Source organism: Alligator mississippiensis, chromosome 4, assembly GCF_030867095.1.
Source record: "Alligator mississippiensis isolate rAllMis1 chromosome 4, rAllMis1, whole genome shotgun sequence".
Taxonomy (NCBI): domain Eukaryota; kingdom Metazoa; phylum Chordata; order Crocodylia; family Alligatoridae; genus Alligator; species Alligator mississippiensis.
In genome coordinates, this window is record NC_081827.1 from 17,988,914 (window position 1) to 18,005,959 (window position 17,046).

The following is a 17,046-nucleotide window of genomic DNA, read 5'->3' on the forward strand; positions in this document are numbered from 1 at the left end:
TTCTTTTGCTCTACCTGAAGTGTTTTTCTGTGTTGTATTATTTGAAGAATAAAAGTGAAAGCCAACTTAGTTTCTGTACCCCACTGAAGCTCAGAGGAAGTTTCCCAAGAAACCAGGAACACTTATTTTCAAACATTGTGCTGCCTAGTCTCACCAAAATTTTGAAAACATGTTTAAGCTGCTTTGCTTGCTGGGGTATTTTTAGTGGACAATATACGTGCATCCCCATAAGCGCATATGTGCAGAGATGCTTGCGTCCCATGGGACACATAACGGAAGCACATATTTGTGCCCCTGCTATTTGTCTCTAGGCACGTTGCACATGTGCTCCGGTGTGTGGTAAAGGGACCTGAGTAGGGTAGGGGAGGTTAGGGCCAGCACCTGTGCTGGCCCCAGCAGCCTTACCTGGAGTCCTGGGGACCTCCTGGGGCAGCAGTGATGCTGAGCTGGCCTCCCAGAGCCTGGCTGGAAGCCAGAGCATGGCTCTGGCCAGCTAGGCTCTGGTTTCTGGTAGTGCACGCTGCTGTCACATGCACCATGCTGCTTTTCTGACACTGGAATTTCACAGTGTCAAAAAACATACTGTACTGCAAATTAGCAGCACAGCGCATGGGTGCACACATGTCGCATGCAGTTTGCGGTGCCTCAAATGGCTTTGAGGACCTAGAAACCATACATGCATGCTTGTGGGGACATGCCCTATGTATTCTCTTCTCTCTGAATTTGTGTACACACATGAGGCCATTGTACAGCTGCTTTTCTGATCATTCACACAAATGGCAACCTGGAAATTTGAAGCATAATCCACACTTCTTTCTCTTGCTCCTCTTCTACTCTTAACACCACCCATCTTCAGTAAGGGAGGTTTGTACTGGGGAGCAACATAGGAACAAGTGGTTCCACCTTCCAAATATAGAGGTGCAACACTGCTCATGATGCAACTGGCCCAGGATCACTGGTATGGGCCTCCTGACTGCAGTGCTGGGTTTGTAGACTTTGCTTATTTTGCATCTCACATAACTTTCCAAAACCCCTCTGAGAAAATTCCTACAGGGTTTTTACCACTTAGCAGTAGGGAATGAGGAGTAAACTCTTTACCTGCCAGTTTCCCTGAGCAGCAGAGTCATAATGGCTCCAAGATTTCCACAACTACAAAAGGACTAAAAGGATTTCCTCCTTAACATATTTCTTTGCCACTTTCTTCTTCAACATGCCAAAGAATTAAAGTACCCAAGGAATAACATTGATGAGAAATAACTGTTGAAATACTTCTTTTTCTCCAACACAGATAAAAGTGGATGATCGTTTGATCAGGACCGATCAGGGCCTTCTGCTACGGACCCTTCAGCGGAAAGACTCTGGCACTTACTTTTGTCATGCGGTGGAGCATGGCTTCATGCAAACTCTGCTCAAAGTGACCTTGGAGGTAATTGATTCTGAACACTTGGAAGAGCTGCTTCATAAAGAAGAAGATGGTGAGAGCTCCAAGGTGAAGGAGGCATCCAACAGCATGACCCCTAGTCAAAAAGTTTGGTATAGAGACTTTATGCAGTTAATTAACCACCCCAACCTCAATACGATGGATGAGTTCTGTGAACAGGTTTGGAAAAGGGACCGCAAACAACGTCGGCAAAGACCAGCCAATGCCCAGGTGAATACTAATAAGTGGAAGCACCTACAAGAAAATAAGAAAGGTAGGAACAGGAGGACCCACGAATTTGAGAGGGCACCACGGAGTGTCTGAGCTACATTACCTCTAGGAACCTCATCCAAGTAGAAACTTGTGTAGACACATAACTGGAAAAAATGCAATATACATGAACTTTTTCATGGCATTATGTGGATGTTTACAAGGGTGGGAAGCTCAAACAATTTCCAACCGGTTTAAATAAAGTAACCTTCCTACCAACTCCTTGCCCATTCTTTCCACCAGTACCCAGCTTACTAGAGTTTTATGGATGAAAAAACACCCTAGACCTACCTTTATTGCTGAAAGAGTTCTTCGAGAGAGAGAGGCAAGTTTTGCTTTCTCTTTTGCCCAAGATATAAAAATGTCATATATTTCATGCTGCCATTAAAAAGGAAAGAAGCCCACCTTTCATCGGAGGTACTACCTTTCCTGAACCTGACTATAAAACTGCATGGACTTCTTAAGCTGATGAACATCCTAATGTGTGACTGGACACAAGGATTTTGCTTTGTTTGGTCTACCAGTTCTCCTGCTTATATGTACTGGAAGAGTTTAAAAAAAAGACTGAAGGAGATTGTCTGTGGAAATCTGAAAAGCATAAGCCATCCATCATCCAGAGGAACAAAAGAAAAAAGTTGGAGTACACTGACCTACTACTGATGACTTCTTTCAGCTTTGATCTAAAGATGTATTTTATTAAAATGATAATTTAAATATACCATGGCAAATATGCAGCAAACATTAGCTCTTTTCTAAAATAGATTAGACTTTTTCTCTTAGAAATATTGTACTTTCTAATTATTGGTTTAAAGGAAAAAAAAAACCCTTCCAATTATGAGCTGCTTTATTCTTTTGTTTGAAAATTCTTTCAAGGCAGTAAGTCACACTGCAGTTAACCCACTCTCCTTTAACCCAAGGTTCTAGATGACAAGTAAGTTCTAAGCAGTTGTAAAACTAAGCTATTTTAACACAAAAGTCTCTGTATGGCATGGAAGTCTTTTGCATTTTTTAATTCTTTTTTTCTAAATGTCTATGTGAAAGATCAACTTGTAAAATATCTTGATACCAAGCAAAATAGATGGAACCAATGAAGAACAAAGCATTTGATTTAAGTTATATATATTTTTATTTCAAAAACATTAAAAAAACCCTTCCCTTTTAAAAAATACACTATTGCTTTGCTGGTTCATGAAAATGTGTTAATGAAGGTGGCAAGATACTGTGTCTCATAGATGGCTATTATTCAGTAAGAAAGAAACTCCTATTTGATTTAGAAGTTTTGCTCCCAACTGAATAGTAGGGTAATGTCTACGAGTCTTAGTCTCCATTCTTTTTGTGAGCTAAGTTTTTTAAACAAACACAGCATAACCCTGCTTACATGGTATGCCAGGGGTGCAGACACAAGTGCAGCTCCCAGCGGTAACTCAGAACATGTTCTGCAAAGTGTTCTGAGTTACAACGTTACCCCGGACCAGACAGAAGTTCACTGTTGGTTCCAAGGGGGAGGGAAATCTAGCTTTGGGCTGGGAGCCTGCAGCCAAGTTCCCATAGCAATGACCATGGCACTCTGCTGGTGCTCACTCTTTTCAGAATGGGGGGGAGGGGGGTGGCAAAGGCAGTGGAGGGAGCTCATTTGGGGGCTTCCCAGCTGGTGCTGAAGTGTGGGGTGCATGAATTGGAGCTGCCCCCACCTCGGAGGGCTCCCATACCCACTCTCCACCATCTGGGGGGGGCTGAACCCTCCCCCCCACAGACTGAACTTCCTCTGCTCCCTTTCCCCCCTCCCATTCTGAAAATAGTGACAGGCTGGGAGTTCTGCAGACACAAGTTACAAAAGACACTACATTTTGAAATGTCTTTATCTGATACCTCATGCAATGTGGGGTCAGATTTTCACCCAATCAACCATTTTTGAAGCTGCCTACAGCCATGCATTTTTGAAGCTGCCTACAGCCATGCAGTTGTGTTTGGTCATGGCTATAGCCTTCTTTCTGTGGCCAGATGGGGCAAAAATTGTTACTTCTTTCTGCACCCCTGGACTTTATGCTTAAGACTTAAGAGTTGATTGAACAATTTAAGCAAAAGCTCCAGCTACTATAAATTGGAATAGCTGTATTGAACTCCAAGGAGTGAATTTATACCAGTGAGGATTTGCCCTTAGATAGGTAATTTCCATTGATGCTAAGGGATATTATTCTACATGCAGCAGGATTACAGGATAAAGCCAAGTACAGTACACTTGTACTATAGCAATGGTGGCCAAACTGCAGCTCATGAGCTGCATGTGGCTTGCCAGAATGGTTTGTGAAGCTTTCTGGGACTTTTCCACCAAAGCCCTGCCTACTTCTCTCCAAGGCGGCTCCAGGGGACACCAGGTTGCTGCCTGAGGGAGAAGTGGGCAGGGCTTCGATGGAGCTTCAGTGGAGAAGTCATGCCCCTGCCCCCCACCCCCTCCAGCTTCAGTGGAGGATTGGATATGGCTCCCAGGGTGAGTAACTCTGACCACCACTGTACTATATGAACAGCAGTTTTAAAGACAATATGGGTAATGGTTTTGGTCCACTCCAAAATAAATATTTCTTTGGTTTCCATTTCTGTTGAGGTCTATTGTGATAGGTCTTTTGCCTGCCAGATCTCACCTTGGTATGGTTGGTGAACTACTCTTGATATATGCTTAGGTTCAACTAGTGTCACTAAGAAGTTTACTAGAACAAACGTGGAATTCTTGGTTTGCTAGAACAGCTTTATAAAAGTGTGCCCTGTATTGTAAAGAGGTTAATAGCCAGCTGTTTTATGGTGAATCACTAAGACTTGTTGCTTTGGTGAATCACAATCATGTCAGCATTAGCACATGCATTACAACGCATCTCAGTAAACGGCATCTCTCCGAAGGTGACCCAAGTCCTTTTATGACTCAGTAAAAACCTGTTCTTTCTAATCACTGAAGCTCCCTACCTTCATTGCAATATATTAGTAATAAGGGGTCAAGTCCTGATAACCTCCTGTATACCAGAACTTGAGTCTGCTTCAGAGGAGTTTTGTCCATGGAGAGGTTACAGGATCAGACTCTAAAGCATCTGGTTTGGTTGCCAATGAATTTTTTGGCAAAACTGTCATTGAATAGTGCTGGCAGGATTCTGAGACCGTCATTCAGCAAAGCACATTTATCTTTAAAACATATCCCTTAGAAAAAAGATAGATACCTTTTTTATCACATTTTGATTTCCATAGGTCTTAAGTATGTACTTACAGTTAAGCTATGATTATTTGCTAGGCTGAATAAGGATGGACTTAAGCATATGTTCAACTGTGTGTATAAGTGCTTTAATGTTTCAGATTCCAATAGGAGAGGAATACTAATTTTTCAGCTCAGGCTGCAATGAAATGCAAACACATGGCCATGTCTACATGTGTGCTTTAATGCACATTAGCCTATTTTAATGCAAATTAAAGCGTCACAAAAAACTATGCTCTTTCCCTAATGCACATTAAAATAGGCTAATATGCATTTTCTAGTGCCTCACAATGGAGGTATTAGATTTAATGCGCATTACTTATATCACACTAATTGCACATGTAGATGTGCCCACTGTTATCAACTAGAGTTGTTAAGTCAATAGTCAGCCTATGAGGCCTATTGTGTACCACTAAGTCATTAGACTCCTCTTTGTTAAAAAAAGGGGGAAAACTTTTAAAATGAAATCCAAAGCCCATAGCATTCATGAGAAAGACTCTGATTGATGGGCTCTAATTTACCCAGTTCCCTTTTTTTTTTTGTATAGTAAGTGGTGACTTCCATCTAATACTTTTTCCTCAGCTATGCTCCTTTTTATAACAATGCATTGAGAACAAGATGAATTGGAGATACATATATATGTATGTATATATGTATGTATGTACGTATCTGTAAATTTTTATGAAATCTGTGAAAGCAGCCGTGAAGTCTTGCCATATCATAACATGTTTAACTGTGCTACTGAAACAATCAAGGACTCAAATTTTGACTCATGTGAGCAGTCCTCATTGGCATAAATAATCCTGCTTAAGTTGGTATGGTACTGATATGAGAAAAGGCTTACAGCATCAGGCCTGAGATTAAATAGTTGATTGTTGGATTGATATTGCTGTTGAGTTACAGTGGCACATAATACTATTTGAAATGAGCTGATTTCAAAGACTAGAAACTGTGACGAATTCATGTATAGAAGGATGCCCTGCAATATCAATATGTTATGCTTCCCATTTGTATTCTGTTTTAAAATATGACATAACGTTGCAAATAAAAAAGCAACACTTACATAAAACATCCACACAAATCTCTAAACCTCTAGTTCCAAACTTTAGATGAAACAAACTGATGGTTCTGTTTAAGCTGGAGAGAAATAAAGGATTTCACTTATAACCACAAAACTCTATTGAAATTATTATTCTTATTAGTCAACCCTTCATGTTTGCATGGACCACTGAAGATTGGAGTTTGTTCAATGGCTCATAATGACTGTATGGTTATGTTAAACAACAGTATCAAGCTAAGAAATGTGCATCTTTGCAGAATTGAATTAAACCTTCATGGCCCTAGTGAAGTCACTATGTAAAAAATAAAATAAAATTAAATGCATGTGAATGCGCATTTACTGATCCTTTTTTATGTATTATTTAGTGAATATCAATGGTATGTGTTTAATAGTTCAGTTTTTGCTACCTACACATTAGCCAAAAGAGATGTAAATATTTTTGACTAGGTAAGGAGGTACAGTGTAAAGTACTGCTATCTAGAGGTACTCCATTTCAGTGTGTTCAGCATAATACTAAAATGCAAAGTTTTGCCACACAGGTGATGAGGTGGTTTATTTGCTATTTCAGTGCCAAAGTTATGTGCCATTCTGTAAGCACATTTCTCACTGGGTAGTAAATAATTCTACTTTTGTATTTATCACTGCAATTCAGATGGGAACTAGAAAACTGGAGAGAAAAAAATGTAATGAAACTGCTGCTGTAAATTATTTCTTTTAGCATGTATTCAGTTGTTAAATAAACATTTCTTCCAAATATTTGAAGTTGGCTGTCTTAACTGTTTACACGGAAAAAGTCTCCGTAACCTTAATGGAAGTATGGAGTCCATTGCTGCCAATATAATGCTATCAATTTATATTAATTTACTTTACCAGGCTAAAAGCGTTTACTTTGTTTTGAAGCAACGTGCTGATTCTGCTCAGAGGGGCATGGAATAGGGGAGTAGAAGGATATGAACTAGAAGTCCAAAAACTCATCTTCACTCTGACTTCCGGTATTGTTCTGGGGAAGTGTAGTGGTTATATGGGACTACTTACAGGCCCTATTACATTAAGCATTGTATCAATGTAAAGTAAGAAACAGATGCTCTTCTGTGGAGCTTGCTATCTAAATAGGCAAAACAAATGGTTTGTTTGGGAAAAGGAAGTATCGTTATCCCTAGTTTGTGCCCCAGTGAAGGTAAGAGGGAGAGAAACAGGAAACCAAACCCAACTCTCCTGAGTCCTAGCCATTGGTTCTGGGTCAGCCTTTCTGTTTAATGTATTCTACTTTTGTTTTCCCATAAAGATGGGCTAGGTACACTTGCCCTTTTCACAGGGAAGATGTGAGGCTAGGTTAATGCTGGTAAAGACTTCTGACGTTGAAAACTGGTATAAAACCCAAAGCATGGCTGCTGGGGACCCCTGCAGGTACAGCAGAGAGCACCAGTAAATCCACTTCACAGACACTTCTCCCATAGCCTCTTCAGCGTTTGTGCCACTCCACTGTCAGCGGGAGGGAATCAGGTTAGGAGAGTAGGGTCCACCTGTCAGTCCTATTTCCTACATGTCTTCCTCATCCAAGCAACTATACACCACTCCACTGAGCACTCCTTTGAGCAGTGTTGTACAGCACAAAGATAATCCAACTACTTAACAAAGCTTCCTACTTTCCCCGCCCCCATACACACAGAAGTACTGAGGGGGCCTTCCATATGTACGAAGAAGCAGGAAGCAGTTGGGCCTAATTGTTAACATTCTTTGAACCATTTAACCACGGTTGCCGCTGAAGTGAAATCTCCTGTTTCCCAGACCATCCTGGGGATCTGTGGCTAAAGTATGATGTAATCCTAATGCACCTTGAAAAACATATATTCCAAAACCATGACTATACATTTTCATAAATGTTGCCTTCATGAACATTGAAATGCATGCCGTTTTTTTTTCCTTCCAGGTCACAGTCACTGAACTCCCCATCCACTCTCTACATGCAATTTAAGACCCCAAACCAGTTTATCACAGCTTTTTTGCAGAGCTCTAACCGGAAGGGTTATTTTCCCCAAATGAATCTCTCATGAAGCATCATGTTTAGTGTCAGGAGGCCTAGAGGCATAGCATACCAGCCAACCAGCTTACCACTCATAAAAAACTCTAATCAAGAGCTGTGTGGGTTTTTTAATAGAGAAACATGAAGCTGGAAACACCTGTTTTGGCATTTCTTTTGTGATGAACCTTGAACTCTGAATTCATCACAGTTCAGTGAAATGCTTAGGAAAATTTCAATCAGGTTGTAGCTTGGCCCAAAACCCCTTAAGACAGGGCTAGGGACAGAAGACATATAAATTGGTTTAAGTGATCAGAAACTGGTTTAAACCTCTAATGGAATAGAAGTTCAGTGCACATAAACCAGTTTCAAAATGGCTAAAACTGGTTTAAGATATACCTGGCTGAATGTAGTAACAGACTTAACTGATTTAAGTCAAACTGGTTTATGAACTTCTGTCCCAGACCCCTTCCAAGTTCAAGTGAAATCAGAGTTCCCCAACATCCTAGCACTTTGCAGTCCTGGGCTGAGCTGGGCTGTCTGCTCCAGAGAGCAGGGCTGGCCTCACCCCTAAGCTCCCTAGCTCAATGGCCTCTGCTGGGATCTGGGGCCAGGAAGGGGGTTAAACTTCCCTTCCCCTGAGTACAGAGCTGCCCTGCTGTCTTAGTGCCTGCTGCAACTGTGGACTACAAATCCTAGAGGCACCTGGAAGCAGGAAAAGGAAGTGATGAGCAACCCTGCAGAGTCCTGTTGCTGTGAGTCTGACTACAAATCCCAGAGACTTCAGGGGCAGCAGGAAGAGGAAGTGAACACACAGCCCATGCTGGCTATGTGTCAGTGAGCCATGCTGTAGCACCCCCTGGCTTCTGGCCTTAGCCACTGCAGGCATGTGGCTGCATTTCCTGAATCAAAAGTGAATGTCTGTTCATTTGCTTATTGGTTCAATCTTTGCAGCTTAAACTAACCTGCAAAAACTGAATCAATTCAGCCTCAGACTTTTTGTTTGTACTTAGCCAGAAAGAGCAAATTTGAGTTGGTTTCAGTTGGGTCAAAGCATGAACTTCACTTCCTTGCACTAGCTCTGTCACCTTCCCCGAGGGAACTGGCCTCTTCCTGCCTCAATATTTACCCGACAAGTCACTTTTGTATGCCTTCTTATTCATTTCCCCTTTGTCATGAATATCTCCAGAGTATGACCACAGGAATCTTTTTTTTTATAGTAACTGATACCACTCACACCTCACTACATAATTCTGTTATATGATGGATGTAAGTACAGCATGGAGGCTAGAAGTGATCTTTTGTCATTGTTCTTAACCTCCCTGCAGGGCTGTGAGAAAGTAGTAAGAAAGAAAGAGCATGCCTTGGTTTTGCTGTTGAAGAGTAGGTTAGGCAGGAAGCTACTCACTCTTCTGAAAGTACAGTAGGGTGCCCTTGTGGAAAAGGGAGCTGAACTGTCTTACAATTCTCTCTGACTGCTCCCTGAGGTATAGGGAAGTAGGAAGACGGTGAGGAAGGAAGAGGATGTAACGTGCTATCAGGCTGCCACTCCAGCACTAACAAATGTATGTGGGCACCTTCAGCAGTTTTCAATAAATTGTGTGGAGGAATTTCCGCTATGGCCTTTTTGCATATTTCTCAGTGGCAGCAAAGTGCAAAAGATGGACTGATGGCTTTGGGTGGAGGTCACTGAATCTCAATGGTTCTTGCTGAATTTCCCTTTTTTTTTTTTTTTCATGTTCATCCAGAATAACTTGCCTAACAGGCAGAGATGTACCAGGACTCTACTATAGGAAATCCCATGCTAATTCAAAGTCTGGAGTCATAGTCAGAGGAAGTAAAACATAAGTTTAGACAGCACTGTAGGTGCCAAAATCAGCAGTTAATGGTTGCACGCAAGTAAGGGCATACCCCTGAGTCTTAAAAGGAGCAGACAGTTCGAGTCTCCATGTTTCATAGAACCAGGATGCCTTTTGAGCAGAGTAGTCCCTATGAAAGAAGTGCATTGTATGTGAGTACCATGAGTGAACCTTGCTTGCTGCCTAAATCCCACTACGCAAACATACAGATGTATACACGTCTGCTTTGGCCTTTTGCCAGATGCAGCCCTTGCAAACCCTTCCTTCCTCACTTCCCACCTACTGGATCCTGGTCCCATCCAACACCTTCCTCAACACCAACATTTTGGAACTCACTGTTCTGGCCTGCAGGGGTGCAGCAGTTCTTTGCACTGCCACTCCACCCCACCCTATTGCATTCACCTACCTTTAGGTGAATGCCACCATACATGAGTTCTCTTTTTCTCTTGAGGGCTTTGATTACTTAGGCTAATGAAAACCTGCCAAAAGCTAAGCTATGGCTGCCTAAGGGATTCTTGCAGCTACTACAGTACAGTAGGAAAATATCAAAGGTGGCTAGGTTTTAATTTCTGTTCTCCTGTGATATCAACAACAAAATGTGAATACAAAAAAAATACAGTCTTTTCAGCCAGTCCCTTATGCCCTGAAGTCTGACATGCCACTTTTTCTTGGTTTACAAAACTACATAGAAAAATGTATCCCTATAAACTGTGTGTTTACTGAATAATACCACAGTGAATAGCTCCACCAACCAGAACAAACAGCTGGCTATGCAAGTTCCTTCAAAGCAGGATTAACTTTCCCCCTCTGTTTGTTATTTTATTATCTTAGTAGGACCAATGGTGCTCCTTTAGTTAAGTTTTTGTCAGCACTTCTGTTACAAAGCTCTATTTTTAGGGATTTATAGTTTTGTCTAAGGTAATTCACTACAGGCTTAAACTTTAAATACAAGCTTTTAAGCCAGAATGAACTAGTTTTACAGATTCCAAAAGAAAGCGTTAGACCAGCAAAATATAATTGCGACCTTATCCACATCAGGTAATTATTTTTTTGCTACTATAATGTAAATCAATTAGGACCTGAGCCAATACTCATTGAGTGTAATGAGAGTCTATCCTTTGGCATCCATGGGCTTTGAACCATCCACAGAAATCACTTCCATACAGACCATAGGAGCTAATGAAAAAAAAAAATGTGATTGCAACCAATTGGCATTGATGAGACTTAAGTTTGCCCTTAACATGAAGCATATGCTATAGCACTGTCTCAGCAGGAATATTTTCCTGAACCTGGACTTTAGTGCTTATATGGAAGTTGATTTGTGGTTCTAGTACTTGTTCAACAGATAGATATATCAGACATGTGAACATAGGACATACCATTACTTTAATAGCATTCTGGATTTTAGTATAGGAGAGGCCAAAAAAACCTCAGAAGATTGTAAGTGTGGTTTTTCACATCACTTAGTTAAGCAAAAGTGACCTTTTTGTTTGAAGTTAATTGAAATTTAAAGGATACAACTTGATCTAATTCAGCTGGACTACATTGTGTAATTGGTTCTCACACCTCTTTAGTAATTCAACAGTGTGTGCAGCCAGCTCTTATAAATATGTCAAGTGCTTGCTGAAAATTGACAGGTAGGGTTTTTTTTTAATTGTTAACTAACATGCTTAAAAATATTCTTGCTCAGATACATCTAGCTGTGTGGTCCATTGCCACAGTGATTTTTTTTTTAAGTGTAAGATACAAATTCAAAAGTTCAGGGTTATTGAAAGTATCATGATGCCAACCCTTATGCAGTTCACTAAAATACAAAATGATATTTATGAAAGCTCAACAGTTCAATGCCAGTGAAAGGCAATCAAGTATAACTTGGCTTGGTACTATGATAAATATTTTCACATTGTTTTCTGCAGCTCTGGCTAGAAGAGGGAAAATGGTTAGATATAAAAGCACTAAGCTATTTATTGTTAAGTTCACTGTTGCATGTCAATAGCCTGCACCATGAACCTCAAAGTCGCTGAGAAAAAAGTCTCATTTGGATGTCAAGTGAAAAACACACATGCTTAGTCCTTATACATACTCAGCAGATAATGGTTCTTAGTCTCCACTAGAAATTCTCCTGTTTGGCTATAGCAATATAATAGAAATATTAACCATGCTTATTGCCTATAGAAAAACATATTCTGCAAGTATTTAGAACTACATTTACCCCTGCAGTATTTCTGTAGCAACTGCATTTGGAAGAAGGTGAGAGTTTAAACAAGACTCTAAGGATATTCACAGGCCTGGTATTTTCAAATGGCAATTTGCACATAATTTCTGTGTAAATCACATTAAACTTTTGTACTGATAAGCTAATATGCAAAACTGCCTGCTAAAAAAGGGCTGGGGAGAGAAAAAAAAGACAGATGTGGAGTACTGGGGCTTAGTGTGTGGAAGTTAGTGAGGAACAAGTATAAAATATCATTTTAAAAAAACATGTAAAATTAAATTTCAGATTGGCAAGCACACAATTTGTGAGTCTACTTTATGAAATGCATGCACTTTATTAAATGCATGCATTTAAGCTGCACTGAGTTACATCATGTTTGATATTTAGGTAAGATCCTAAATCCATAATATAATAATAATACCCTAAATCCATATATAATCACCTGTCAGGGACCTGATCTTCAGAGATGCTGAACACTTAAAGGTTCTACTAAACTTTAAATCCTGATTACTAGTCTGATGTACAGCACAGCAGTGACATATAGCAGCCTATTCCTTCTTGGTCTTAATAATCCTCCCAGCCAGAGTTGTCTCCATGTAGTATTTTACCCAGGGTGCCTTTCTCAGGCTGCCCCTTTAAATTCAGCAAAGCCAAGCATCTGCATCCCTAAAGAAACCATTTTGGAGCTAATTGTCCTGCGCTGCTTCTCTTCACTCCTAAGTAATCTCAACCCCTACTGAGTTTTTTTCCTTCTGGTTTTCCCTTTCTTATTCCTAAAGGGATGGATTTTTTTACAGAGTGGAAGTTAGTGCCCAGTTTGCTTTTAACATTTTTTTGCCAGATACCCTATTATTAAGATCAAAATATTAAGGGACCTTTAAAAATATTTATTATTCAACATAAACATAACTACTGGGTTAAAGCTAGCTATAACTGCAAAGAGAACTAACGTTCCTATTTTGGAAGGCAGCAGCATCATGGGGCATTTACACAGCTTTACTGGCTTATTTGGACATGAGAGTTTTAAGGGACTGGTAGGAGCCAGGAAACAGTGCTCACAAGGGCTAAATGCTGTTCCTGTTCAAGTCGATGCCATTAATTTTTATGGTATAGGTTCTTATGGGTATAGGATTATAGTCTGACCTAATGTGAACATTTGTGTTCTGCTTTTGTGTGAGAGTTAAGAGGAGGGGACTCGGGGAAGTGATACTGCGAGGCGGTCATGAAGACAATTGGTCCCACTGAATATTTTGATCCAGGTTTAATAGTTATCTTTTTAGCATTCAGATAATAAATTTGAATTTAGATTTACCAGCTGGAATACCCAAGTGTTCCTGTTTCTTCCCTACCCCTGAAAATATGTAACAATCTGCCGTCATTCAAAAGGGTGCAGCACTCCAGAAATCTGCAGTGTCAATTTTTCATATAAACACCTCTAAGGGTATAAGCTTCTAGAATTACCAAGAAGGATATTTTCACATCATAAAAAGAGCTCAGTCTGTATATTAAGCCAACCCCCACTTTTTTTTTTAAACCTCTTTTCTGATATTTTGTTTTATAGGAACAGATGAATTGTTTTGCGGCCTCTGAACATTGATGTATCCAGTCCAGTATCCTGTTTCTGACAATAGCCAGTACCAGCTGCTTCTGAGCAAGGTGTAAGTAATCCTGCAGTAGGCAGTTAAGGGATAACCTCTTCATAGAGGAAGTTTGCTTCCAACTTCCACTAGTAAAAATCAGGCTCATATTTTAATTTTTTTGGAATGCATGAGCTCGCTCTCTTTGTCTCTAGGAATTAAGAAAGGCTTATTTGTATAGTTTAGCTTAGTTTAGTTTAGTTTTTTCCCCCTAAAACACTTGGGGATGTTGACTTAATCAAAGCTCTGTAAAATTCCAGGCTGATGCTTTGGGAAGCTGGAATGAAGCTGCGCTGAGTTTACTAGCTTGCAGCTCATTATCATAGTACTGTAAACTAAAGACTTCATGCTTCATTGGATGCCTCCATGGAAAATGTGAGGAATTGTTATGTAATTTCTTAGAACTACATGTGATAAATTATTAGTTTTTAAACTTAAAACATTTTAATCAGTTTGATTTCAAGGGGTGGGTCCCCCACTTTCTAAAATATTCTCTGGGGGGGGGGTAAGAGAGAGAGAGAGAGAGTGCGTGGGCATGTGTATGTGATGTAAAGTAGACCCATAAACATTTGAATACTGACACAATGATGCTGAAGGTGTTATGTGAATGGTGAGCCAGCTTTTCCAATGGTCTCTGGAATTTGCAGCAGTAGAAAATTAAAAAGCCTGATCAAAGAAATCAAAGGAGGAGTCTGACAAAGGGGTATGAGAAGGAACAATGGGAGAAAAGTCTTACGAAGGGACAAGGGACATTGAGCACAAGAAAGGAAGAGACAAACAAGCATTTAGTTGGTAGAGGAGAAAGGGCAGGTTGGCAGTATGGCCATTTCAAAGAGATAAGGTATACTTACCTTCAAACAGACCCTTGTGGACTCCCAAGGGAAGATGGGAGCAAAAGTGAGCGATACTGCATTCCAGATATTCTGCTAAACTGCTCTCATGCTTTACAAAGAATAAGGCTGTGTTCAGAATCTGTGTGCAAAGCTTATCTATTTCTCTCTGTCTAGTTGTCTTTGATTTACATCTAACACATACACTTGTTAAGGGTGTGCTTAGCATGGGAGAGAATCCATAGAAGCCCAAACAAGAGCCATGTCTGGGTTTATTTGAGACTCCAGGTTTACCTGGGTTCAGCATGTCAACTGTGTAGAAAGTATCTAGGAGAGTGCTCAACCACAGTCTGTCACAGCCTTTTGTGGGGGTCAGGCATTCAACAGGCTGTAATGGTCTGTCTCCTTTTTGGATCTAATTCTGCTCTGACGATGCAATAGCATAGTTTCCATTGTCTTAAAAAGAAAAAAAAAGTAGAATCTGTTTTTTAGGAAGGAATATGGCAATGAAGCTCTCATGGAGGCACTGCATCTGAAACAGCTCTAATTAAACCCAAACTGAGCTCTTTTTTTCCAGGTTCTAAAAGTTTCTGATTAATTTTGTTTACTTTAAATAAATACTTCGACTCTCTAGAGTTTCTGCTTTCAGCTAAGAAGCAGATGTTCCAAAATAGTATTTAAAAGGTTGTTCTTTTGAGATAGCTGGCAATGTTAGGAGCAGGAAGTACCAGAACTCTCATGAGGAAGTCCTTTCTTAGCTTCATATGAAATTTTATGGCATGATGTTGTAGATCCACAAGTTTTATATATTTCTGATGACCATCTAAGTTTGGCCAAGCTAAACAGAAATTGTGAAACTCATAGGAAAGGATTTTCTATGACACTCGAGAAATTAAGGAGCAAAAGCTCATTGATTTATAGTCAGATTTTTTTTTCCTTAAATCTCTTAAGGCACATCTACCTTGCATCTGTCTACCACCCAAATACAAGCTTCACCCATGCACTCATGCCACATGTCAACAAAATGTCATGTGGTCATTGTTATATCCATGAATACTGTGTGCCCCCAGAGGCTGGGGGGTGGGCACAGCAAGCTCCCATAGGCCGTGGTGACACTGCCAGTGGTGGGAGCATGGTGGCAACAAGCGGGGAGCTCCCACAGGCAGCCATGGTGCTGTCAGCAACAGGGTGGGGGGGAGTGACGAGCGCCGAGCGGTGATCAGCACCCACCCACAGACACCACCGGCAGTGCTGTTGGCGGCCAGCGGCAATCGCGGACTAGCTGCAGATGCTGCTGGCAGCGTCAGCAGTGAGGGGGGTAGTGGTGAGTGGAGACCACCTGCAGGTGCCACTGGCAGTGTCAGCAACACCTTTTCACAGGGAGTGCACATGTGCCCGCTACGCATTGCCAATGGTTATATCAGTACTCAATGGGCATGTCTACGTGAGATGCTATGGTGCAGAATCATGTTCTACCTACCTAGAATTCTACATGTACTTCTTGCCCTGAATTGACTGGTAGTGTTCCTGCACGCTATTGAACAGCTGCTCTGCTTCAGACCAAGCTAACTGATTCTTGTGCGTATGGAGCATAAGCCCCAGTTCTCCAAACATTTGCAACAGGGGCCCCTAACACCTGTTACTGACTGGGTGAGCACAGAGGTTAGGCTGCAGGGTGCAAGCTGCAGAGAGGCAGGCTGCAAACCTGTAAGTATGCTAATTAGTAGTGAAGAACCCCTCTGCCCTTCCAGGTAAGTGAAAGGGGTTCAGCCATGTAGGGAATATAAATGGACTTCCTGGGCTAAATATCGGTCTGGCCCAGCTCATCAAAGGGAAAGGAGCTCCTTGAGGGAAGGCTGCAGGCTGTTGACTCGGAACTGCAGGCCATAAGGCAGCTCCAAGGGCCTGGTGTAGGAGAATCGGATAGCAGTGGAGGGGCTTACTTGTGTTGCGTGTGTACCTTGAGGCAGGAGGAAGGAAAGAGGTGGTTATTTAATTAATATTTGTTACCCACGAGGCATGGGGTGGCTTTAAGGAAAGTAGAGAAGCACCTGTGCTGCGTATGGGATTGATTTGGGGCCTATGGCCTAGACAGAGAAAGAACAAGAGGAAACCCTGGTTGTGGACTACTAACTGTGGGCAGAGAGCCCTGCTGATGGACTGAGAGAGCAGGCTGACTGAGGCCAATTGAGGACAGAAGCATCCTGCTTAGAGTTAGAATTAAAGCTGGGCTAAACAGAGGTGGCTCAGTGATGAACAGAGAAGCATCCAAGGTATCACACTGGTATTCTGAGGGTTGCCTCCCAAATTTATAATCGGCATCAAGCCATGGCAGGAAAGTAAACGGCAGTGACCTCGTTGAAAAAAAGAAAGGAATAGCCTGGGGTTGGCTGTCAGAAAACCCTGAAGAGGAGGCGCTTTTACAGTGAATAATTTCATATGGGTGAACAGTGCTATATTTTCAAAGAAGTCTGCTCAGCAATGAAACTTACTTCTGGAT

At 41.2% G+C, this 17,046-nt stretch overlaps 1 protein-coding gene across 3 annotated transcripts in view; it reads left to right on the forward strand.

Moving 5' to 3' along the window:
- Nucleotides 1–6,741, forward strand: part of SEMA3A (semaphorin 3A) — a 464,022-nt gene extending 457,281 nt beyond the window's left edge. For all 3 annotated transcript variants that reach the window (XM_059725813.1, XM_059725814.1, XM_059725815.1), the window contains one exon: nt 1,289–6,741. In XM_059725813.1, the coding sequence (XP_059581796.1) occupies nt 1,289–1,744 (456 nt within the window). In that variant the 3' untranslated portion in view covers nt 1,745–6,741. The remainder of the gene's footprint in view (nt 1–1,288) is intronic.
- The last annotated feature ends 10,305 nt before the right edge of the window (nt 6,742–17,046 follow it).